The sequence below is a fragment of the Chiloscyllium plagiosum genome, chromosome 24, assembly GCF_004010195.1.
Source record: "Chiloscyllium plagiosum isolate BGI_BamShark_2017 chromosome 24, ASM401019v2, whole genome shotgun sequence".
In the NCBI taxonomy this organism is placed as follows: domain Eukaryota; kingdom Metazoa; phylum Chordata; class Chondrichthyes; order Orectolobiformes; family Hemiscylliidae; genus Chiloscyllium; species Chiloscyllium plagiosum.
Genome location: NC_057733.1, coordinates 7,223,537 through 7,250,001, shown reverse-complemented (window position 1 = coordinate 7,250,001; position 26,465 = coordinate 7,223,537). Strand labels below are relative to the sequence as shown.

Genomic DNA, 26,465 nt, shown 5'->3' with positions numbered 1-26,465 from the left:
AGATTGGGTTGGGATATCTGGTCGGTATGGACGAGTTGGACCGAAGGGTCTGTTTCCCTGCTGTACACCTCTATGACTCCACGACAGTCAGATTAATGTTTACAATTCTAGGCTCCCATTACATGGAGAGAATATAGTTGACTGTACTTCACTCAATTTACCTATCATCTGCCTTGAAAATGTCAATTGCCCTCCAAGCTTTCTGGGGAAGTTGAGATTTTACAACATGAAGAAAATTATTCCTAATTTAACTCTTGAATGACCTGATTCTAATTAAACAGTATCTCACGTTCTTAACTTATTCACCAGAGAGAAATTATCCCCCTACTATCTGCCCCAATCATATCCTTTTAACATTTTAAGCACTCAAAGCTGCTTATGCAAAGGTATGAAATATCATGAGGAGTTTAGATGGAAAATTAATATTAACGGGCTGCTTCTGACCTATTGATAGATGCTAAGTCCTTGTGGGCAGCTGATTGATGCACACATAATTGCTTCTCCAATTCTGGCCTCTTGTGAATCCTGATTTTCATCACCGGAACATTGGTGCTCACACTGCCAAATACTTCGGTCCTAAGTTCTGAAATTCCTTCCTTTAAACGTCTACACCTATGTATCTTCCAGATGCTATTTAAAATCAACTCTTTGACTTACTTTTTGATCACTTGTCTTACTTTTCCCTTTTCTGGCTCTGTACCAAGTTTGTTTGGTAACATTCCTGCTAAGGATACTGGGATCTTTATACATAAACGCAAGTTACATATAGAGACAGGAGGTTTTTTTTAGATTAGATTCCCTACAGTGTGGAAACAGGCCCTTCAGCCCAAGAAGTCCACACTGACCTTCCGAAGAGTAACCCACCCAGTCCCATTTCCCTCTGACTAAAGTACCTAACACTATGGGCAATTTAACATGGCTAATTCATCTGACCTGCACATCTTTGGACTGTGGGAGGAAACCGGAGCACCCATAGGAAACCCAAGCAGACACAGGGGGAATGTGGAAACTCCACACAGACAGTTGCCCGAGGCTGGAATCGAACCTAGGAACCTGGTGCTGTGAGGCAGCAGTGCTAACCCCTGAGCCACCATGCCGCTCCGGTTTCTCTCTTGAGAGAAACTCTCTGAATTCCCCTTTCCTTGGTTGATATGATTTTTTATTTGTTTTCTCTACTTACATGCAATAATAATTTGGTTTAGAATTTTAAAACACATACAAACAACAGCTCTTAAAACAGGATTAAATTCAACACTGTGGTATGGAAAGTGTGCATAAAGACAGGAAAATATCAGATCCTGTCATAGCAATGACAGTAGACTATCATTAAGCAGTTATAGGTTGTAGTTTAACTGGATATGGTAATAAATCAAAGGCTCTTTTCTGGATCATAATACATTAGGTACAGAGGCAGAACAAGCTTCTGTGCAACAGTGTATGCTGAACACAGCCGTAGTGTAGATATTAGCACTGCTGTTGCAAACTGACAGCTAGCAGACTTTAATGAAGATAAAGCAGAATGATTAATGATAAGTGGAGAATATGGCACGCCAGGGACAGACAACTCAGATATCTCACACTGATGGAGAGGACTGACACAAGCGATCCAGAAGCTGTTCACACGCTTCTGTGCAATCACAGCTGGTCCACTGCTCATCAACGATACCAGTAAGAAATAAAACTACCATTGGATGTCACTGATGGAAGATTCACTTTTATTTAGTTTTCAGTCTGAAAGATATGTGACATAATCAGCAAAATATAAACTGAAATGTTGATGAGGTGAGGTGGAGCTGGTCTAAGTGACTGAGACTCCGCTTCAGGCTCAGTAGAATTTCTTTTTAAGACTGTACTCCCACCTGCTTTGTCTTTTATGTGACATATGGAATCCAGCCCCATTTGCATTCTCTGGTCTACGTAAAAATTCTAAAGCTCAAATTTAAAAATCAGGGAAGTTTTTTCCCAGGTTTCCCAGCCAATATTTAACTATCCACCAATATTCCTAAAACAGATTACCTGCCCATTATCCCACTGTTCTTTGTGGGACCTTGCAATGTGAACTGACTGCTGCATTTCCCAACATTTTAACAAAGAGGGTATATCAGAAGTACTTCTGTGGCTGCATTGTGGTTTGGGCTGGCACCCTGAGGGCCTAAGTCTTTATAAATATGAGCTTTTGGGCTGAATTCTTAAGCTGACCAACTTGGTAACCCTATTGGTTATTCCCTCTCTTGAAAGTCTAGCCTAATTGACAAGGTGGCTTCCAATGAGTCGGGCAACTGATTGGTTAAGGGATCAGGACAGAGTAGGAGACTAGAGGTGGACAAAGGATCATAACAATCTCAATGAAGAGGTTAAGGAGCTGATCAGAAATCTGGTTTGGGGTGGGGGTTTATTGGAGGCTTCAGAGGGTGAGATCTTGGGCCTCGGGAGGTTGGAAATAGGAAGCTTAGGGTAGGCTGTGGATTGGAAGCTTAGTGGGGGGAAGTCAGGGGCTTGCTGCAGTGGGTTGGACAGATTGGGCAGTGTGACTGAAGACCTACTACAGTAAAGTCAGAGGTTGAGGTGGTTAGGAGTTTTTCAGTTAGACTTTGGATGTAGGAGGCAGATGCACAGGGAGTCATTCCTGGATCCACTTAGCTGTCAACTGGATGAAGCTGTTGAGTTTCTTGAGGTTGGCAACACTACCAACTAGAGTTAAAATTAAAAATGTGAACAACAAGGCGGTTCACAATCTCGCTATCATATTTAAAACTCAAATCTGCTTCTTTGGAATAGGTTGGTTGTTCATCTACCATGCGGTCTCAATTTAAGCCAAAGGTGAATTTGATTTAGATCAGATTCTGATTGTTTGATATTTTCACCACCCCCAACTAACCCAAACCCACAGTTTAGTTAGGGTAACCTTTTTTTTCAGCAGCTCTACCTATAGGCCTGAACAATACAAAAACATATAATATATACAAGCTAAAATAAGTGTGCATCCTCACGAGAGAGTCTAAGGGATTAATAGTGGGACATAAGGTGACAGTAGAAAGTGTTCAACAGCTACTCTCTACACCTTAGAAGATACAAATAACATTTTGGAAATAATTCCAAATCAAGAGGTAAAGGAGGAGAAACAATTATAATCACAAAGAAATTGTACTGAGGAAACTATTAGAAGTAAATTTTGGCACAAGAACTTGCCAGACATCATACTTAGATCCTAAAAGAAATAGGATAGTTGAGATAGTTGATGCATTGGTTTTCATTTTCCACAATTCCCTTAGTTCTGTCAAGTGTATAGATTGAAAATTAGCAAAAGCAGAAAACTACAAGCCAGTTAGCCTAATATGTCGCAGAAAAATGGTAGGATCTATTATTCAGGAGGTTATAGATGGGCATTTAGAAAGTCTTAATGGTATTAGGCAGAGTGAACATGATTTTGTGAAAGGGAAAGTTTGACGAATGTATTAGGATTCTTTGAGAAAGAAACAAGTAACGTGGATAAAGAGGAAGGTGCAGATTTTATAAAGATTTGTAAATGTTGACAATACAGGAGGCCATTCAACCCATTATATTTGTGTAGTCAACAAAGATCTGACTACACTAATGCCATGATCTAGCTATTGGCATAGTCCTGGAGGCTATGGCAATACAAGTGAATATCTAAATAGTGCCTGAATGATATGAGTGTTTCTAACTCAACTATCCTTTCAGACAGACTTCCATCACACTCTGGATGAAAAATTGTTCTACATCTCTCCTCTTAGATTTAAAGTAAGAGATAGAAGGCTATATCCCCTTTTATTGAGTCCTCCGCTAAGAGCAAAAATTGCCTTTCTGTCCACTCCTATCTATGCTCCTCATAATCTCATCAGATCCCCTCTCACCTTTCACTGCTCCAAGGAAAACAACCTAAGTCTATCCAAGCTTTACCCATTCCTCAAACCCTCCAGCCCAGGCAACATTCTGATACATCTTCTCTACATCCTCTCATTGTAATCACATCCTTTCTATAATGTGATGACTGAAGCCACATGCAGTACTCCAGCTGCAGCCTAGGCAGCATTTTTACCAATCCAGCATAACTTTCTTGCTTTTGTGTTCTGTACCTCAGCTAATATAGCTAAGTATTCCAGGAGTCTTCTTTGCTGCCTTATCCACTTGCTTTGCTATCTTCAGAGTCTGTGGATACGGACACGAAGGTCCCTCTGATCTTCAGTACTTTCGCAGGTCTTACTATGCATTAGGTAATCCCATGCCTTTTTAGCCCTCCACATGTGTACTACTTCACTTTTCAAGGTTGAATTCTATTTGCTGTTGCTCTGCCCACCTGATCAGTCCATTGCTACCCTCCAATTGTTTATGGTTATCTTTCTCACTATTTACCACCATACCAATTTTCATGTCATCTACAAACGTCCTGATCATACCCTCCACAATTAAGTCCAAATCATTCAGGTACAAACAGCTAGTGCCAAAACACCAAATCCTATGAAATCCTACTGGAAACAGACTTCCATTCACTGATTCATCCCTCTACTGTCACCCTCTCTCCCAATTTTGGATCTAACGTGCCAGTTTGCCTTGGATCCCATGGGCTCATACTTTTTTGACCAGACTGCCACGAGGGATCTTATCAAATGCCTTCTTTAAAGTCCATGTGGATGACATCAAATGCATTACACTCATCAATATTTGCAGTTATCCCTTTAAAATGTGAACATATTTATCAAACATGACTTTCCCTCAACAAATCTACACTGACTATACTTGGTTAATTTGTGTCTCTCCAAGTACAGATATATATTCTCTCAGAATTCTTATTAATAACTTTGCCATCACAGACGTTAGACAAACTATCCTGAAATTTCTTGGTCTTCCTTCCCTTTTTAATAATGGCACAATGTTAGCAGACCTCCAGTCCTCTGACATCTCAGATATGGTGTACTTGGATTTTAGAAGGGATTTGATAATGTGGCACATCAAAGCATACTACACCATTGCTCCTGGTGTAGGGGTTAATATATTACTATGCATAACTGATTGGTTGGCTAACATGAAGCAAAGAGGTAGGATGAGTATCATTTTTGGGTTGGAAGAGAACGTTAGGACTGCAGATGCTGGAGATCAGAGTTTATTTCTATGCGGAAAGTCAGGAGGCATGGGATAGAGGGAAATTTGGCCAATTGGATAGAAAACTGGCTAACCGGTCGAAGGCAGAGAGTGGTGGTAGATGGTAAATATTCAGCCTGGAGCCCAGTTACAAGTGGAGTTCCGCAGGGATCAGTTCTGGGTCCTCTGCTGTTTGTAATTTTTATTAATGACTTAGATGAGGGAGTCGAAGGGTGGGTCAGTAAATTTGCAGATGATACGAAGATAGGTGGAGTTGTGGACAGTGAGGAGGGCTGTTGTCGGCTGCAGAGGGACTTAGATATGATGCAGAGCTGGGCTGAGGAGTGGCAGATGGATTTCAACCCTGCCAAGTGTGAGGTTGTCCATTTTGGAAGAACAAATAAGAATGCGGAATTCAGGGTTAATGGTAGGGTTCTTAGTCAGGTGGAGGAACAGAGGGATCTTGGGGTCTATGTACATAGATCTTTGAAGGTTGCCACTCAGGTGGATAGAGTTTGTAAGAAGGCCTATGGAGTATTATCGTTCATTAGCAGAGGGATTGAATTCAAGAGTCATGAAGTGATGTTGCAACTCAACAGAATTTTGGTTAGGCCACATTTGGAGTACTGTGTGGAGTTCTGGTCGCCTCACTTTAGGAAAGATGTGGAAGCTTTGGAGAGGGTGCAGAGAAGATTTACCAGGATGTTGCCTGGAATGGAGAGGAAGTCGTACGAGGATAGGTTGAGAGTTCTCGGCCTTTTCTCGTTGGAACGGCGAAGGATGAGGGGTGACTTGATAGGGGTTTATAAGATGATCAGAGGAATAGATAGAGTAGACAGTCAGAAACTTTTTCCCCGGGTACAACAGAGTGTTACAAGGGGACATAAATTTAAGGTGAAGGGTGGAAGGTATAGGGGAGATGTCAGGGGTGGGTTCTTTACCCAGAGAGTGGTGGGGGCATGGAATGCGCTGCCCGTGGGAGTGGTAGAGTCGGAATCATTGGCGACCTTTAAGCGGCATTTGGATAGGTACATGGATGGGTACTTAATCTAGGTTAGAAGTTCGGCACAACATCGTGGGCCGAAGGGCCTGTTCTGTGCTGTATTGTTCTATGTTCTATGTTCTAAAAGTGTGGCACTGGAAAAGCACAGCAAGTCAGGCAGCATCCCAGGAACAGGAGAGTCAATGTTTCGGAATGTTCATTCCTGATGAAGGACTTATGCCTGAAATGTCGACTCTGCTGATCCTCGAATGCTGCCTGACCGTGCTTTTTCAGTGCCACACCTCTCGTCCCATCATCTTTGGGCTGGCAGACTGAACTTTGTAGAGTGCCACAGTGCTGAGGTCTCAACTATTTACAAACTACATTAGTGACTTGGATGAAGGGACCATGTAAGGTTGCTAAATCTGCTGATGTAACAAAGATAGATAGGAAAATCATGTGGAGGACACAACATCTACAAAGATAAGTTATTGAGTGGGCAAAAACTTGGCAAATGAAATGGAATGTGGGACAACATAAACTCATGGCATGGTGATTAGAAAAGTGATATTATTTCAATGGAGAAAAACTGTAAAACTTTGTGATACAGAAGGATCTAAGGTCCTCGTACATGAATCATTAAAAAATGGCATTGCAGATACAGCAAGTGACGAGGAAGACAATGGACCATAGCCATCTGTTCCACAGGAATGGAATATAAAAGTATGGAAGTTTTGCTTCAATTATATTGTATTGTGCATTGATGAGACCACATCTAGAGTATGGTGTAGTTTTGGTCTCCTTACTTCAGGAAGGACATAATTGTATTAGAAGCAGTTCAGGAAATGCTCACACAACTGATGCCTAGGACGAAGGGATTATTTTATGAGAAGAGATTGGATAAAAAAAAATGGAATTTAGAAGAATGAGATGTGATTTTCATTGAAAAATACAAGATTGTAAGGGAACTTAACAGTGTGGATGCTGACAGAACATTTGCTTTTGTGGGAGAGACAAGAACTCGGAGACACAATTTAAAAGTAAGGGTTATCCTATATTAGAATGAGATGGGAAAAATGTATTTCTCTCCAAGGCTTGTTTGTGGAATTCTCTCCTCCACAGAGCAGTGGAAGTAGTATCACTGGATATTTTTTTTAAGGCCATGTTAAGTGGGTTCTCGATTGGAAGGGGAGTTAAAGGGTACAAGGTTGAGTTGCAGCAGCTACAATCAAATTAGTCATGACCTTATCAAACGGCACAGCCGGTTAAAGTAGCTAAATAGCCTACTCCTGCTCGAAATTCACATGCTCATATGTATGTTTGTGTTGGTACAACTGAGGCTCAAGGAGAATTCCGTGGCTCACAGCAAAATAAAAGCGTACTTTTCCCAGTTACCAATATGACCTATTACATACTGTCACAGACACAGAATTAAACACACAGACAAATACCAAGTGAAGAACTGTGGACCTGTAACATGTGATGGAAGCTTTGTAAAGTTATTGCAGTAACTTCTCCAAACCTGTTCCTCAATTTACTGCTCCGAGCCAAACTTATTATGAAGACTTCTGACACTGTTGGATTTATGTAAAACAGAAATAACTATCTATTACCAATAGAAGTACTTTACAAAATTCTAGGGATGGCAATGATTCAAACTCTTGAAACCATGACTAACTGGCAGATAAGACAAAGCTTAGTATTGGAGGTTAGATATTAGGTTAAAGATAGAAAGAAAGCTGATAAGCCATGTGCTGGACTCTCAGTATTTGAATCTCAGGCTAGCAGTTCTAACCTATAAATGTGCTGAACCACTCTGAACAGCACTTTGACAGTTTGGCCAGGAAAGAGTTTATAGTTGAAACTTTATTGCTGGAACAGCACAGCAGGTCAGGCAGCATCCAGGGAACAGGAGATTCGACGTTTCGGGCACAGGCCCTTCTTCAGGCCTGTGCCCGAAACGTCGGCCTGTGCCCGAAACGTCGAATCTCCTGTTCCCTGGATGCTGCCTGACCTGCTGTGCTGTTCCAGCAATAAAGTTTCAACTTTGATCTCCAGCATCTGCAGACCTCACTTTCTCCAGGAAAGAGTTTATGCCTTTGAAAGAGTTACTGAGTTGGGTTTGTTCCTCATATTAACCGACTAACTGGACACTCATGATATGGTTTCTTGCCAAAAACTGTCTTCTGGTTTGACCTTCGCTGCTCTAATAATCATTATCCATTCTTTGCTTTAACCAATGTCTCCGTGGTCCCCTATCAAGCAGGCATTCATGGTGTGTTTCCCCTCTAGGAGCAATCCTTTCTTCTGCCTCATTGCTCAAGATCTAACCATCAACACCTCATAAAGGCTGTGGGGTTTGGCTTTATAACTCTGTCCTTGTGATTCCATCCAAATTGTAACTTCTTGTACCCACTGACTTTTTTTGTACTTGTGAGAGGTCAGAAAGTTAAACTCCCTCTTAGTTTTGGCAGCTTTCTGTATGTGTGGGTAACCAATCAGTGGACAGTCCTGAACTGTGCTGATTCCTGCTGTCCCCAACATCGATTCCCAGCAGGCAAGGGGTGAAGGAAGGGGGCTAGACTGAATCATGAACCTTAAACAGTATCCCAGTCTTTTCTGATAAATTTTAAAAATTAGGAGATTGTTATAGATAGAAAAGTTAGAAAGAATGGTTTGGGTTATAACAATACCTATATCAACATTTTAAACAAAATCAGCTGGTTTCTTAATTAAATCAATTATGGGTTTATTGTTGAAACAAAACTTATTCAATAAAGATGCATAATTTGGTGAAAGGATAAAGTCTCGGATGTTCTTGAATCTATTGCTTTGATATTCTGGCACGTGGTAAGTTCAATTATGCATAATTGTCTCTGAAGTCTTACAGACACAGCGTGCTCAAAGTATAATCTTGAGAGGTTCTTTCAATTACTGTTTCAAAGAATAAACAGATTTCACAGTGAACTGATTTGGAGGACTCTCTTCACAGGAAGAGGGGAAACCAGCGGGATACCTTGTTCACAGCAAGTTTTCCTTCAACTCAGCTACATAAAATAAGTACCTCTTCCAAGTTACTCAACTATTCAAAACCATCCCCAGCAGAGGTCTACCGCAAAAGCATGCAGTTGTCACCGGTCAGAAGAAGCTTTGTTATAAAAGAAGAGTTCCTGTTCTATGACCTCTTTTAAAGAACCCATTTCAGGTATGTCTACAAAACTTAAAACAAATTTCTGTTTGCATAATGCTTCAAAACTCATGTTATCCAAACATTTCCACCCTCCACATGCCTGGAATGGTGCAGCTGCAACAATACTCCAAACACGTGACACCATCCAAGTTAATCCTTGCAACCAAATTAAGCATTCACTCCATGCACCATAAAATGAGTGCAGGAATGTGTATAATGTACAAGCTGCGTGCCAGTAACTCAACAATACTTCTTCTACAGCTCTTTCCAAACCCATGACTTCTCCCAACGAGAAAAACAAGGCCAGTATTATGGTCGTACCACTACCTTCAAGTTCTCTTCCAAATGCCACCCTGACTTGGAACTAAATCGTGGTTCCTTCACATGTCACAGGATCAAAGTCCTGAAAATTCCTTGCAGCACTCTGGGTGTATCTCCACTAGGTGGTCTGCAGCAGTTCAAGAGGGGGCTCAAACTGCCTTCTAAAAGGCCGTTAGGGATGGGCAACAAATGTTGGGCTTGCCAGCAGAACCCATGTCTCACAAAAGAAAATGTGCTCATATATCTTGCTATTCAATGAAGGTGAAAAACAGAGAGCCACACCCACTCAAATCAAATTTTGGAGCTGCAACCCTAAAAGAGATAGCAGAGGAGGTTGGTTTAAAAAGACAGATTTTAAGAAATTTCTGGAAGAGGATTGACAACATAACGGAGAAGTTTAGGGACAGAATAATAGGCCTTTGGGCCTAGGCACCCACATGTATCCGTCCATGATGGAACCCTGAAGACAATTTTTTTGATGCAAGACATCAGTTTTGAACAAGCACAGAGTTCACTAAAGGCAGGAAGAAACTGGTAGAAATAAGATTGTGGAGGAACAAAGATTAGAATTTTAAAATCAAGACACATCTGGATGAAGTGCAATTACTTAAATATAAGTGACATTCAATTTGTAGATCATATGCCATCTACCTTGAGTAGTATAATAGAGGGAATGGTGTGCTCTCTTATTAAAAGCTATCAGTTAATTTTCTTCATTCGATATCCATCTTACCTAGTGCAGTTATCCATAGCTAATCATTGCTACCCATTCACCATGAAGGGAGGGGAAGAGCCTGAGACAGTGGGCTATTCCATGATTACTTTCAAACTTGTTCCAAATTGGCCAGGACAAACACCTGTGGTTTTTTTTTAGGAACATTGCTACTATCTTCAATAAGGTAAAGATGTCCTACATGTCCACACAAAATGTGACTTTTCATTGGAGTATTAATAGCCACTTGAACAGGCAGAAACTCTCTCAGGTATACATCCTAGCCAAAGCAGTGTTTCATCAATACAACAACCCTTAATGTTAAGCTAAAATGCAGACATAGATTATATGCTCAAATATCAGAATGGGGTAGAAAACCACCACATTTAGGCTCAGTAGAAAAATGAGCTCGAACCACTGAACAAAGAGACAAACAGATAAATCAGTTGTCAAATCTGATCTTATTTGGAGATGTTAGCCTCTCTCATTAGGCTTCTAAAACTGACTTCGGTATCACGAGCTGTAGAACAAAATTAAAATCAGCCAGAGCTCCCACTCCAGATCACCAGGAATTTAACCCTTGCACTGATGTGGATGGGAGTCTGAACAAGATTGGACTCAGAGGGGACCCATCTCCCAGCTGAATATTCTGACTTTTGCTAACTGATCTTACATACAAAGAATGAGCAGTTTTCTAATTGGACAAGACTTTAAGGCCGGGTATAAACTGGGAACCAGAAGAAACATATAAAACCTTGTAAAACACACACATTCCTTCATGTAAAGATCAAATTTGATCAAATTGATAATGTATAGTTAATAAATGCTTCCGCATCCAGCTTTTAAATATGAATATCCACACAAAAGCCCTAAAACAGAGTCAACAAGCTAATCAGTCATTTACCTGCTAATAAGATAGGACATGTTTTTATATTTGTTGTGTTCACAGATTAATAGTTGTGGCTCAGTAAGTAAATAGGTCACACTGAAAAACGAGGCGATGTCATGCCTGCACCTGCACCAAACTTCACTGGACAACCGAATTCAGGGATGAAAAGCATTACGTTTGGCATTTTCATTTTATCCCCACCTCTCCCAAAGATTTTTATTTAAAATCACACATGGGATGTGTGCACCAATGGCTGACTAGCATTTAATGCCCAGCCCTAATTGCCCTTCAGAAGGTGGTGGTGAGCTGCCTTCTTGAACCACTGCAGTCTTTGTGCTGTCGGTTGACCCACAATGACATTAGGGAGGGAATTCCTAGATTTTCACCCAGTGACAGTGAAAGAACAGAAATATATTTCCAAGTCAGTATTGGGAGTGGCTTCGAGGGAAACTAGCAGGTAGTGGTGTTCCCATCTATCTGGCACCCTTGTCCCTTTAAATTGGGATGGTCATAGTATTGAAAGGATCAGTGGCAAGCTTCTGCAGTGCATCTTATAGAATATACACACTGCTGCTACTAAGCATTGGTGGTGGAGAGAGTGGTTCCAATGTGGATGTGGTTCCAAGTAAGTAGGCTGTTTCACCCTGGATGGTGTCAAATTTCAAGTGTTGCTGAAGTTGCACCCATCCAGCCAGGTGGGGAGCATTCCATCACAATCCTGATTTGTGCCTTGTAGATGTAAATGAGTTTAGAGGTGAGTTACTTGCCACCATATTCCTAGCCTCTTGTAGCCAGTGTTTACATGGCAATCCCAGTTGAGTATCCGGTCAATAGTCACTTCAAGTTGCCAATAGTAGGAGGATTCAAGGGGAGGTGGCTAGATTGTCTCTTATTGGAGATGATTATTGCCTAGCATTTGTATGGCATGAATGTTACTTTACCACCTGTCAGTCCAAGCCTGGATATTGTCCAGATTTTGTTGCATTTGAACATGGACTGTTTCAGTATCTGAGGAGTCACACTGTGCACTCATCAGCAAACATTCCCAGTTCTGACTTTTTGATGAAAGGAAGGTCTTTGACAGAACAATGTTGTGCTGACCTTTTATCCTACTCTAAAATCAAACTAACTTACATTCCCTTCATTTTACTATCATCCATGTCCCTATCCAAGAGTCACTTAAATGTCCCTAATGTATCTGACTCTATTACCACTGCTGGCAGTGCATTCCAGACATTCCCCACTCTCTATAAAGAAAGGGCAGCACAGTGGCTCAGTGGTTAGCACTGCTGCCTCACAGCACCAGGGACTAGTGTTCGATTCCAGCCTCGGGTGACTGTCTGTGTGGAGTTTGCACATTCTCCCCGCATCTGCATGGGTTTCCTCCGAATGCTCTGGTTTCCTCCAACAATCCAAAGATGTGCAGACCAGGTGAATTGGCCATGCTAAATTGTCTGTAGTGTTAAGTGCTTTAGTCAGGGGGAGTGGGTCTGAGTGGGTTACTCTTCGGAGGGTCAGTGTGGACTTGTTGGGCTCAAGGGCCTTTTCCATACTGCAGGGAATCTAATCAACTGAAGATAGTTGGGCCTGGGACACTACCCTGAGGAACTCACACAGAAATGTTTTTGTAGCTGAGATGACTGATCTCTAACAACTTTTACAAACTTAGGGCCTACACTTTCATGTATCTCTCTGTGCCAGAATGGAAGCAAATTGCTAGTTGGTCATGTTTTATTAGGGTAGATGGTTCACGGCACCTCTGAAAAATTATGAATTGATCACCGAGTCCCAAGTAGGATCCTAAACAATACCTCCTGGAAATTATTCATTGATAGGCTTTAAAATACTCACAAAAACTCTATTCTTTTAATTTCTATAGACATGTAGTCCGTTTCCAATGCAACAAGATCTGGACAAGTTGCAAGTAACATTCGTGCCACACAAATGCCAGGCAATACTCATCTTCAATAAATATGCTTTTACTAATTGATGATATTTACTTATTAAGTTCTGGATGTAGGTTTACTCGCTGAGCTGGAAGATTCGTTCCCAGATGTTTCGTCACCATACTAGGTAACCTCTTCAGTGAGCCTCCAAATGAAGCACTGGTAGTGTAGCCCAAGGAAACCCAAACATATAAATAGAAAGCAGGCTACATGACCAGTGCTTCATTCTGAGGCTCACTGAAGATGTTGCCTAGTATGGTGACGAAACATCTGGAAATGAACCTTCCAGCCCAGTGAGCAAACCTACATCCAGAACCTCAACCTGAGCTACAAATCTTCTCAAACTTCGCTTACTTATTAAGGATGTGGCTCAATCCTGCAAAGGTAAGTTGGCCACTGAGTGCTAAGATGTATCAGAATGCATTTAAATTGTATTAGAGTTGAAGAAAACTTAAAATCTTTACTGAAATAATGTGAAGTGATTTCATTCCTGGAGCCCTTCTAAATAAGTAAAAATTGTCAGCAGCTATCACAGAAGAATCAAAATTCCCATGTGTTCTCAACTTAATTTGATTGACAGAACATCTCATGCCAGACTGTCCCACAAACTCAGGAAAGCCCAATTTTGTACCTTCCAAAATCCATACTTTGCATGACTTTGCCGAGGACTTACATCAATTCACAGAGGGATCACATTCGCAGTGCAGTTCTGAGCCAGAATGGAGTGCATAAGAGTGTGGGTGCAGTAATGGGCCAGTAAGACACTACAGCAGCCCCTTAAAACATACCACTCATTCCCTCATTACTCAGCTTAAGATCAAGAATTTAAGCTCGGGGTTTGATCCTAAAACCTTCTTGATTTAATAACCTGCAGGATAATGCACACATCTCCTGAACCAGAAATGGAGCTTTCAGTCAATGGGGCTTTCTGCATCCCATATTAAACCAGCATGCATTCTTAGCCATTCATGAGTGTGTGTAAATGATCCTCCTGGAGTGCTTAAAGAAGAGTGAGGTGTTGTCGTGCTGGGACCTCGGTATCCACAAACTGGCTTTCTCATTTGTCCGTAAGGCAACTTTACTTCAGAACTGTGAAGGGCTTTCAGATGCCCCACAGACATGCAGCACAAATTCATCAGAAAGATACTGTTCAAGTTCCAAGGCATTCAAAGATATTCTATCAGATATAAAATATTATAAATAGGTGATCTAATTATGTGGGTGCACTAGGATTCACTAGGATACCTAGAGAGAATCCATTCACCCGTTGGGAGAATCCATAACAAGGGTTTAATCTTTAAATTAGTGCTCGATTATTCACAGGCAAAATCAGGAAGTAGTTCTTCATCCAAAGGGCTGTGGAAATCTGTAACTCTCCCTCAAAAGTCTGGGGGTCATTTGCAGATGCAGAGATTTGAATAGGGAAAGGCAGTGAAAACGTTGTGGAGATATGCATTAGCTATGATCTAAATAAATGACAGACCAGACCTGAACAGCTGAAAGGTCTACTCCTTCTACTATAAATTAACATTAGTTAATTTTCTCAAAATAATAACAAGCTCTTTCTCACGAATGCAATCTACCATCTGGCATGCTGAGACAAGACTATATTTTCCCACAAGTGAGACTAACCCAAACTCTGATTAGCAGTAAAGCTGGTTGAAATCCATCTGATATTTATGACCAGTTCACATTACAACAGCAAGAAATTCAAACAGAATTATCAAGTTTTCAACATTTTGAAGTAAATATCTGAAACTACCCCTGGAACACTGACAGAATATTAAATGGGGGCTTCCAAAACAAAGAACCAAGCTAGCAATCTTGGGTGTTGGTGCAATTTTCATTTTGATTTATTTTAATCTGTGATTGACAGATTTATTATTGCTAAAAACTAGTTTAAAAAAGTGAAATCGCCTCAAAACTTGTTGAATTTATTCAGTGAGTAACAGCTTAGAAAGATTAAGTTGATGTCTCTCTTGAACTGTTAAACTGACCTCAACTTCGGTGTTCTAGAGAAACTACGACCACAGAGGGCACTGCCCAGCAATCTCCCCTGAACATTTGCATGCGCAAAATTAAAGTTAATAGGGTGTGGTACAACTGGTACACATTCCTGATGAATGGCTTTTGCCCGAAACGTCGATTTCGCTGCTCTTTGGATGTTGCCTGAACTGCTGTGCTCTTCCAGCACCACTAATCCAGACACATGGACCCAAACCCAAGTGAAGAGTGGGGTAAAGTGGCAAGGAAAGAATCAATAATGTCTCAGGTACATGTAAAAATAGAAATCAAGAGTACAGATTATAATAACTATAAAACATTCTTGTATCTATATAGGGATTTTTAAAACCACCACATGCCCCAAAGCACTTCACAGTGAATGAATGTCATGGAGGTTTATTATTTTATTATGAGTTGGATACTTGGATTGTGAAGTGGAGGAGAAAAAGGTTTGAGTTTTCAGTTCTGTGAAAGTCTGTGTTTTCTTTTAAGAAAGGTTAGTTTGAACAGCAAGCTCGAAACATAATTTACGAGAAACCATATAATTTAAGGTAAACAGTCAACGAACCACCTGCAGTCAGGCCAGGGAAGACCCTGTAAAGCACAGAGGTCAGCGGTGGAAGCTCCAGAGACAGAAGGCCATCAAGATGTCAGAGAGGAAAACATCCTACAAAGCTGCTGAATAAATGAGTTTAACATAAGTAAACGTGAGCAGAGTTAGTAGTTTGTTTAAACAGTCTTGAGGAGAGACTTTAATTAAAGAAAATGGCACTGAGTGAATGCACATTAGACATTTGCCAAAAGAAACTAATTAGAGTTGTACCAGATAAACAAGAAGCTTTAGAACAGAGATAGGAATGACTTCACTGAAATTTGAGTGTGCTATGCAAGGTGTAATTTATATATATCATAATGCCATTTACTTTTAAATCTTTGAATTTTGAACTCATGGTATATATGTTCTCTGTGTGCCCAATTTAAAGATTAATTTGGAAGTATTTCTGTAACCATGGTGATTTCTTTTGAAACATAGTATTAAAGAGAATACCTGAAGAGTAATGAGGATTTGTTTACATCAGGAGAATTTACAAGTGAACAAAATTGAACTGGAGAGTGCGTTAGCCTTTCAGATGGAAAAATCTGGAATTGTTCCTTTGGGTTTAGAGGAAACATCCACAATGTGGAGAAAGCTCCTGAGTTTCAGTTTGGGCAATTTGCAGAAGTTTTGGCAGAAGCTGGGTTTGTATAACAGATGTTCCTGAATAAAATAAGTCATTTTAGGATTGTTAAGAAAGAGGTTACCTGTGTGCAAGAGGTTTGATTTCAAATTTCCAGATCAGAAGGCTAAATCCCTGGAGGGAGTTATGTGAAGCTAAGAAAGTCAAAGCTCACTTACACATCAAATCAGGGAAGAGGTACATATACTACATTCTCAACGTAGGGAACTAAAAAAAAATTTAGATTAAAACCTACAGATGAGAAAGAGATATTAGCTGGTATGAGCACTCTGATGGAATGTCTATTTATCATGTGTTTTGTAATCTTTAATTTTGTGTTATATGTAAGTGGTTTGGTTTATTCTATTTTATCTTCATTGATTTTGCACATCAAACTTTGTCTCATGGTTAAAACTGGGTCTGCAGCATTGTTTATTTAAGTTTCAGTGAAAAACCACCTTGTAAAAGTTAAAAAAGAAATCATTATCTGTCATGACAAATTTCAGACTAAGACCTAACTTTTCCAGTAGTAACATCAGAGACAAAAATAGAAATTACTGGAAAAGCTCAGCAGGTCTGGCAGCATCTATAGAGAGAAATCAGTGTTAACATTTTGGGTTGAGTGACCCTTCCTCAGAACGTCAATTCAACTGGGATTGTAAGAATTGTTTGTAACATTATTGCTAGGGTAAAAGAGATTTGTCTTTCTTTTTGATGTTAGTAATGAGATCATTCAAATACAGCAAACTTTTTTATTAACAGGCACGTATGGAATCAAGGAGTGTGCTGCTTAATCAAGAGATACACATACCGCAGTAAACCCAAACCAAACGAAGTAAAAACAGACTGAGTAACAGAAATGTAATGCAGGGGATACACATCACTGTTATACTTGATTTACAGCATAAATGATCAGACAGTGTGATAGATTGCGCTATTTGTGGTATAATTTTTGCCGGTTTATCCAGAGTGCTGGTTGATAAGATGCCAGTTAAAACAAAGTTTGGAGTACTTGTTTTTTGAATTTGTGTTTATGTAATGCATTTGATGTTCTTTCATTTAAAGTGCCTTGGTAGCCTCTTATTAACATGTTCAGTGATTGACTTCTATGATTTAAAATCATACAAAACTTACAGACTTGTCCAGTATCAGAACAGTGGTCAAATGCAACAGCCAATTTATGCACAGCAAGCTTCCACAAAAAGCAATGTTGTAATGGCCAGATAATCAGTCTTTTGTGACACTAATTGAGAGACCAATACTAGCCAGGACAGATAATTCTCTGAACTAGCAACAGCAACATCCAGATAGGATCTCAGATTAACATCTCACCTGGATAAAACATATCTCCACAGTGCAGCACACCTTCAATCCCATTTTGGAGAGGAAGTCTCGATGTTTGTACTCAGGTTTTGGAGTGCAACTTGAACCCAGGACTTGTACTCTCATCTGAGTCACTATCAACTGAATCATAGCTGACATGGCATTACAGCACCTCCCTGTCTAGTGCCACAGTGCTTTGTCAGAGAAAAATTGGCTGTATTTTATCTGAGCATGTAGTGTATATGGCTCAGAACAAAGTAGTAAAAAGCAGCATGAGGAGACCAGACGACAGACTGCCCAAAACTTTAACGAGCTTCTCCTGTTTAATACAAACAATATACTGTGGATGCTGGGAAATACTGCTTTTTTTTTAATGCTGTTGATAGGAGTGGAGCAGGAACGAGTAGAACAAATGGTGAGAATGCAATGATTTACCTGTGCTGCTTTCAATCTAGTCTACTGTATGTTACGCTCACAACGAGATCTTGTTCATATTGGCAAGACCAAATACACACTGGGTGACTGTCTTGCAGAACACCTGTGCATTGTCCACCAGAATAACAGACTCTGGCCTTCTCGTTGCTTACCATATCAATAAACACTCCAACACAAATATTTCATCCTGGGCCTGCTGTAACATTCCAATTAAACTCAATGCAAGTTGGAGGCACAACACCTTATTTTCCCTTCAGCACTTTACAGCTTCTAGGACTCAACATTGAGTTCAACAACTTCAGAGCATGACCGCAGTCCTACGTTTTAATTATAATTTCCTTTTCCATTTCACTTTGCAATAATCATACTGAAAATGTCTGTTCACCTTTGATATTTTGAGTTTTGATGGATAGGTGAGACCTGATTAGTTTGTTTCTCTCTGACCTGCTGAGTGTTTTTAATATTTGTTCTGTTTTTATGTCATATTTCCAGCACTAACCAGTATTTTTATGTCATATTTCCAGTGGATACAACAGAGAGAGGGACAGAACAGTTTAAGGCAAATAGGAGCATAAGATGACCATTCAGTTCCTCAAGCTTGCTCTGTCAATCAATTAAATACAAAGATGTGAATGTTAGGTGAATTGGCCATGCTATATTGGCCATAGTGTTCAGGGATGTGTAGATTAGGTGCATTAGTCAGAGAAAAATATAGGGTAGGGATTGTGTCTGAGTGGGTTACTCTTCGGAGGGCCAGTGTGGACTTGTTGGGCTGAATCCTGTAGGGATTCTATGATTGTCTTTTAACCCCATTAACCTTCTTTACTTTTGTATATCTTAATACTTGCTTATTTGCTGAACAAACATCAGGTTTTGAAATTTTCAATTGATCCCCAACTTCAATAGTTTTTTGGGGGAAAAAACTGCCATTGGCCTTTGGTGAAAAAGTGACATCAATAAATCCATGAAAGGCCTGCTCTAATTTTAAGGTTGTACTCTTTCGATCTGGACTTTATCATCATTGTTTTAACTTGGTGCACTGTGTCAATAGAGCATTACAGATCAACCACGATTTGGAGATGCTGGTGTTGGATTGGGGTGGACAAAGTTAAAAATCACACAATGCCAGGTTATAGTCCAACAGGTTTAATTGGAAGCACTAGCTTTCGGAGCGCCTCCTTCATCAATCACCTGATGAAGGAGCAACGCTCAGAAAGCGAGTGTTTCCAATTAAACCTGTTGGACTATAACCTGGTGTTGTGTGATTTTTAACATAGATCAATCACACAAGTGATAGAGGAAGAGGAAGAATTCTAGGTTAGGATGATTTTGAAGTTACAGCAGAAGAAAGGGTGAGCTTGAGTTTCCAAATGAAAGTGTGCATAATATAAAGATTACCAACATTGTCTAAAGAAAGATTATTCCAACTCAATTTCAAACCCAGAGAATATAGAAGCTATCCAGGCATTAGGCACACACATCATTTGTAGGGGGATTCTAGGAGAACAGAGGTAGCGAACCATGCTGGAGTGCTCACTAGAACATCACCATCAAAAGGAAACATGGCTGTACCTATATAGACCAAAATCAGTTCAATAGCCCCTGTGGATTTTTACACGCACAGAACATTAGAACTAATCACATTCAGTGCATATGTCCAATGATTTTAGTGGAGACTGTGAGCTATATATTTTAAAGTGTGGATTCGGAAATAACTCACAGTAGTGTGTCCTGGCAACTCTTTTGGCACTTGCACGTTGCTCATCATTGGAGGATTTAAGTCTAAATATCGGGACTTTCATACTATTTTCATAGTTTGACAGCAATGTCTAAACTACTCAATAAATCATCAAGGATGGTAATTAAAATTCAGGACGAATCTACAAATTCCTGCACGTTTTCACAAAAGGGCACTGAAAACAAGGGAAGTATCAATGGAGTTGTTCAAGAAGGTAGCTGATCACCACTTTTTCAAGAGCAACTAAGGATAGATGCAATAAATGTTGGCCCAGACAGTGATCCTATGCTTGAATAAAAATAAAGACAATGAAAGATTATTTACACAGCCAGAGATGAATTATAAAACTGCACACACAAAAAAGACAGCAACGGTCTTAAGGCTACAAAAAAGGGTTATGTTCCTTTTAAAAAACTGAGATAAAAATATTTAAAAGAATTATACTGGATTGAGAGTATTGTTTTGTTTAAAACTTTTAATTGGATATCTAACTATTTTTAAGGTAGAATTAAACACTGTGCATAAATTTAAAGTAGAATAGTCATATTTTAACTGTTTTTAATACTCTATGATGTTATTATAGTATAATTTAGAATAGAGTCTTATAAACCTTCATTAGCTAGTAATAAAGAGTTGTCTTCTCATATTCAATCATCTTGAGCCCACACCTCAATAACAAAATCTTAAAATTAAATTATTTTTCTAAGAGCCAATAGACTTAAACTTTAAAGAAAAGATTGCTCCTGCTATAATATATCTGTAGTTGTATTCTATTGAGATAATCTGCTGTGAAAATTCCTGTGGGGGAGGACCTTCTGTTACAGGATCCAGTGTTTGGGTGGTAAAGCTGAAAAACTTCAATTGTCTGAAATTTCACATAGTTGAGGTTTTAAGCTGACAGTAAGTTTGACTATATGGGTTTACTTTGCCGGGTGGCGAGGGGTGAAACTAAAAGAGAATAGAACCATGGGAATGCCTACTTGTCCATTCAGCCTGTCCCACATGGTTATGACAGTTCATGCATCATGACACACATACTTACACATCACTTAGAGAGAGAGAGAGAATTTTCTAAGAGATATGCGAAACAGGCTTACTTCAAAGGTATTGTTTTCTCTCTGATATCCTGGTTCATTCTTCAATCACCTACAACAGCCTGTTCCCTTGTTTTCCCTTTCACATGCAAAGACAGGAGATTTAACACTTGTCATCTCACCTCCTTTCTTCATCATCCTATGATACCAAACACTTCTCCAGGTGAAGCCACAATTTCACAGAAACATACAGTAAAGAAAAGGCCCTTTGACCCATCAAATCTGTACCACCAAAATTACACAAAATCTACACTAGTCCCACTTTCCAACACTAGGTCTATAGCCTTGAATGTTACACTTTAAGTGCTCATCAAAACACTTTTTACAGGTTGTGAGGTTATCTGCCTCAACTAACCTCACAGGCATTGCTTTCCAGACCACATTCCCCCCACCATCTGGGTGAAAGCATTATTACCCAAACCTCCTCTAACCTCCTTTCATCTGAACATTATGTCTCCTTTGTTACTGGCCTTTCAACTAAAGGGAATAGCTGTTTTCTATTCACCTTGTCCATGTCCCTCATTATTTTATACATCTCTAACAGGTTCCCCCCTCAACCTTCTCTGCTCCAAAGAAAACAACCCTACTTTTTCTAGCTGCTCTTTGTAGCTAAACCGCTCCTACCCAGTCAACATCCTAGTGAATTGCCTCTGTAACCTCTAAAGTGCATTTAGAATCCTAATTTCTACAGTGCAGTGACCAGAACTGCACGTAGTTCTCCAACTGTTGTCTAATCAAAGTCTTATACAGCTTCAACATAACTGCATTCAATTTGTCTATCATGAATCCCTACAGTGTGGAAACAGGCCCTTCAGTCCTTCAAGTCACACCAACCCTCTGAAGAGCAACCTACTCAGACCCATTCCCCTACCCTATTACTCTATTTACCCATGACTAATGTACCTAACTTAAACATTTCTGAACAGTACGGGGCAGTTTAGCATGGATAATTCACCTAACCTGTACATCTTTGGATTCTGGGAAGAAATCGGAGCACCCCGAGCAATCCCGTAGGGATCCCAGTGAAAAATGTTTTGAATACTAATCATACCTTATATAGTATGTCAGAGTAATAGAACAGAATGCAGAATGTACTGTTACAGCTACGAAACAGGTACAGAGAAAGATCAACTGTAATATATAAGGGGTCTATTCATAACAACATCAGGGAAGAAGCTGTTCTTAAATCTATTGGTATGTTTTCAGTGGAAGAGGATGGAAGAGAGCATAACTGGGTTGGGAGGGGTGTTTGATTATGCTGGCTGCTTTCTTAAGGAAGTTAGACGGAGTCAGTGGAAGGACGGCTGATTTTCATGACGGACTGGGCTATGTTCACAACTCTCTATAATTTCTTGCGGTCTTGGGCAGAGCAATTGCCATTCCGAACTGTGATGCAACTTGATAGGATGCTTTCTATGGTGCATTTATAAAATATGATAAGAGTCATTGTGGACATGCTGAATTTCCTTAGCTTTCAGAGCAAGTAGAGGTGTTGGTGTGCTTTTACGACTGATCTCTAATTCTTCCATAATTCTGATGAAATGTCACAGACCCGAAATTGTTTTTCTCTGCACAAATACACCTGAAGTGCTGAATACTTTCAGCATTTTCTGATTTTTATTAACAAAATCCAGGACATTAAGGAAGAAAGCTAGATAATCCATGACCATTCACCTAAGCAATCAAAATTAATCCATATTATATTAACCCCAATTATGTTACCAAGTGTACCATTCTGGATTATTTGCAACCCAACCAGAAATGAGTACAGCTCTCACTTGAAAGAGTTAAACAAATCAGTGTCCATCATTTATGTTAGCACCTTGTTGCAGATGCCCCTCATTCCCAATGTTGACATATATTGGGTCTCAAATAACTTGTTAAAGAGAGACCCTTCATCATTCCCGTTGAAATAAATGCAATCTAGTTTCTTTACTTATGTTATGAAACTAAATGAGATCATTTCTAAGTCTGCTTTTTCTAAACTATACATTCTTATGCTCCTTAAGATGATCTGGCAACTGAAGTGTTTTAAACTAGGAATTAATCTTTTGCACTCTTCACCCGACCAGAGCTGGACACAGTTTTATCTTGCAGCTGAGCCGAAATCAAGTTTTGTTTTTACAAGAATACAGTACCAATGGTCAAGAAAGATGACAACTCAAACATGGATAACAACAAGCATCATGAAAAGTTTAAACAATGGAATCTGTTAAAAACAAAATACAAAAGTAACAAGGAACTAGCACCCAGCAGATTTTCAGAAGGGATGGCTCAGTACTTTCAGGAAATTACATCCCAAGTGACTATTCGAAAGCCCTCTAATACAATGGACATAGATTTCCAGAAAGCCTTGATAAAAATCTGTATGAAAGGTTTGAAGACAAGGTTAGGCTTGAGCTTCTGTTGGAAAGTCATCATCCTGAAACATTAATTCCTTCTCTCCCTCCACAGGTGCTGAGTATTTCCAGCAATATCTTTTCTTTCCGATTTTCAGCATCAGTAGTGCTTTTGTATTTGTGCTGTGTAGTGTTAGAAGTCTTTAGTTTTATTTAGTAAAAGTTGAAAGACGATGAAGAAGTGGCTGTAAGAAAGTGGGTACGTGGTCTTAGTTAGTGAAGTGAAACTCAGCTACAGCAAGAGGTCTTGTGGTAGTGTCCCTGTGTCCAGGCTAGAAGGCCTGAGTTCAAGTTCCACTTGTTCCACAGATTTGTAATAACACATCTGAACAGGGTGATATGCGGAGTGCAGCACCTGAAAATCAGGGTGTCTATTCTGTTTGTTCTACATAATGTTTGGATCACAAACTAAATTGGTCAAAGTTGCAGATAATGTTAAACTGCAATAGGGGTAGTGGCAGAGAATGAACTATCAAAGATCTTTCAGAAATTCTGAAACCTTCCCAAGAACATGATGTCCTTCCTAAAGTACAGTGCCCAAACTGAACATGCAACACCTCAGTTGAGGCCTAAGCAGAAGAACTCCAAGCAAAGTTCAAAGTGGAATAGACAGAGCAAGGGGTTTAATGGATATTACATTATCACAAGCCCAAATGCTAGCTATGACACAGACTAAAGAATGTTCTGGTGAAGCTGCACTAGGAAGTTACGTGTTGTCTTGGCAACATAACAACAAAAAAGATGTGTGGCATTGAGTTGTTCTCTAATAAACTGCAGCACGAGTTTCTGCAATGTGTTGCATTTTCTAAAGCTTCCCATCATATACAGAAACTACAAAACATAATGCACTGGGCAGGTTTGAATTTCACAGAAAAAGAGATAACAATCTTTGCTGATATTTTTCCCTATATATTTCACAAAGTTATCATTTAGAGTTTAGCCTCAAACTGCCAATCATTACTGAGAAACATCGCTTTGAATCATGGACAACAATATGCATTGTCTGGGAGAGATCATGAAAAATTTTCAGGCAGTTGAATTCCTTTGTAATAGGTGCCTCTTCCAACTTCCAGTACTTATACGCCCAGCTCTTAGATCCTTTTTCCACAAGTGAACATTCATTTCCTACCTTGTTGTGTACAAAGTGGTTATTGACGCACTGTATCAACTCTTGTGTGTCAAGTGCTTCAAGCTCCCCGCGGATCACGACCTGCAGAAAAGAAAAACAAGTAGAAACGTGAAGACATGAGGGCCAGGCTGGGCCATTGTATCTACCTGCCGTCTACTGATTTTAATCACGTCTCAATGTTTGTCAGTACATTTCAAACTGTCTATAGCTGTCACTTCAGACTAGAGAAAGCTACAAAATTCATAACCTTTCTTGTTCCCTTCACTGTTCCTGTGACTGTGACACTGCCCAACATCTGATCCTGCATATCCAGAAACTTCCTCCAATTTACCAAAGCCCCATCTTACTTCCTTGTCACAAACTCCATGCTACAGTTACTAAATCCACTTCCCTCCCTGGGCATTACCTCACACTGCACCAAACTGTTCACAAATTATCATACTGTCTCTCAACTGAGTTTCTGATGCTCTCCAAAGTAACTTACTTCCACCTCCATATTACTGTCTGTCCCAACTCGTGTTTTAGCACATCTGGTATGTGGAGTTTGCACATTCTCCCAGTTTCTGCATGGATTTCCTCCGGATACTCCGGTTACCTCCCACAATGCAGGTTAGGTGAATTGGCCAAGCTAAATTGGCCACAGTGTTAATGGATGTGTAGGTTAGGTGCATGAGTCAGGGGAAATGTAAAATAATAAGGTAGGGTAAATGGGTCTGGGTGGGATACTCTTCGGAGGGTCAGTGTGGACTTGTTAGGCCAAAATAGCCTGTTTCCATTCTGTAGGGATTCTATGATTATATGATTTCTATACCTTTATTATCTCCAGTAAACCAGCTTTTCAGCAGCTTAGGCAAAAACCTCTGAAGTGATCCCTAAACCCCTCTCTTTTGAGATGGCCCTTTAAAGTCTTTGAACAAGTGTCTGTCCTAACTTGTCCTAATTTGCATTTGTGTCAATTTATCTGATCCAATTGTGTTCTTCTGGAGTACATAGAACATAGAACAGTATAGCACAGAACAGGCCCTTCAGCCCACGGTGTTGTGCCGACCATTGGTCCTCATGTATGCACCCTCAAATTTCTGTGACCATATGCATGTCCAGCAGTCTCTTAAATGTCCCCAATGACCTTGCTTCCACAACTGCTGCTGGCAACGCATTCCATGATCTCACAACTCTCTGTGTAAAGAACCCGCCTCTGATATCCCCTCAATACTTTCCTCCAACCAGCTTAAAACTATGACCCCTCGTGTTAGTCATTTCCGCCCTGGAAATAGTCTCTGGCTATCGACTCTATCTATGCCTCTCATTATCTTGTATACCTCAATTAGGTCCCCTCTCCTCCTCCTTTCCTCCAATGAAAAAAGTCCGAGCACAGTCAACCTCTCTTCATAAGATAATCCCTCCAGTCCAAGCAGCATCCTGGTAAACCTCCTCTGAACCCTCTCCAAAGCATCCACATTTTTCCTATAACAGGGCGACCAGAACTGGATGCAGTATTCCAAGTGCGGTCTAACCAAAGTTTTATAGAGCTACAAGATCTCATGACTCTTAAACTCAAACCCCCATTAATGAAAGCCAAAACACCATATACTTTCTTAACAACCTGGTCCACTTGGGTGGCCGTTTTAAGGGATCTATGTACCTGCACACCAAGATCCCTCTGTTCCTCCACAGTGCCAAGAATCCTATCCGTAATCCTGTACTCAGCTCTCAAATTCGACCTTCCAAAATGCATCACCTCGCATTTATCCAGGTTGAAGTCCATCTGCCACCTCTCAGCACATCTCTGCATCCTGCCAATGTCCCGTTGTAGCCGACAACAGCCCTCTATACTGTCAATGACACCTCCAACCTTTGTGTCGTCTGCAAACTCGCTGACCCATCCTTCAATCCCCTCATCCAAGTCATTAATAAAACTTACAAACAGTAGAGGCCCAAGGACAGAGCCCTGTGGAACACCACTCACCACTGACTTCCAGGCAGAAT

General features: G+C 40.1%; 1 protein-coding gene across 6 annotated transcripts in view; it reads right to left on the bottom strand.

The window, feature by feature from the left end:
* spata20 (spermatogenesis associated 20) overlaps positions 1-26,465 on the bottom strand; it is a 551,333-nt gene that overhangs the window by 123,228 nt on the left and 401,640 nt on the right. For all 6 annotated transcript variants that reach the window (XM_043714382.1, XM_043714383.1, XM_043714384.1 and 3 more), the window contains one exon: positions 24,480-24,560. In XM_043714382.1, coding sequence (XP_043570317.1) covers positions 24,480-24,560 — 81 coding nt within the window. The remainder of the gene's footprint in view (positions 1-24,479; positions 24,561-26,465) is intronic.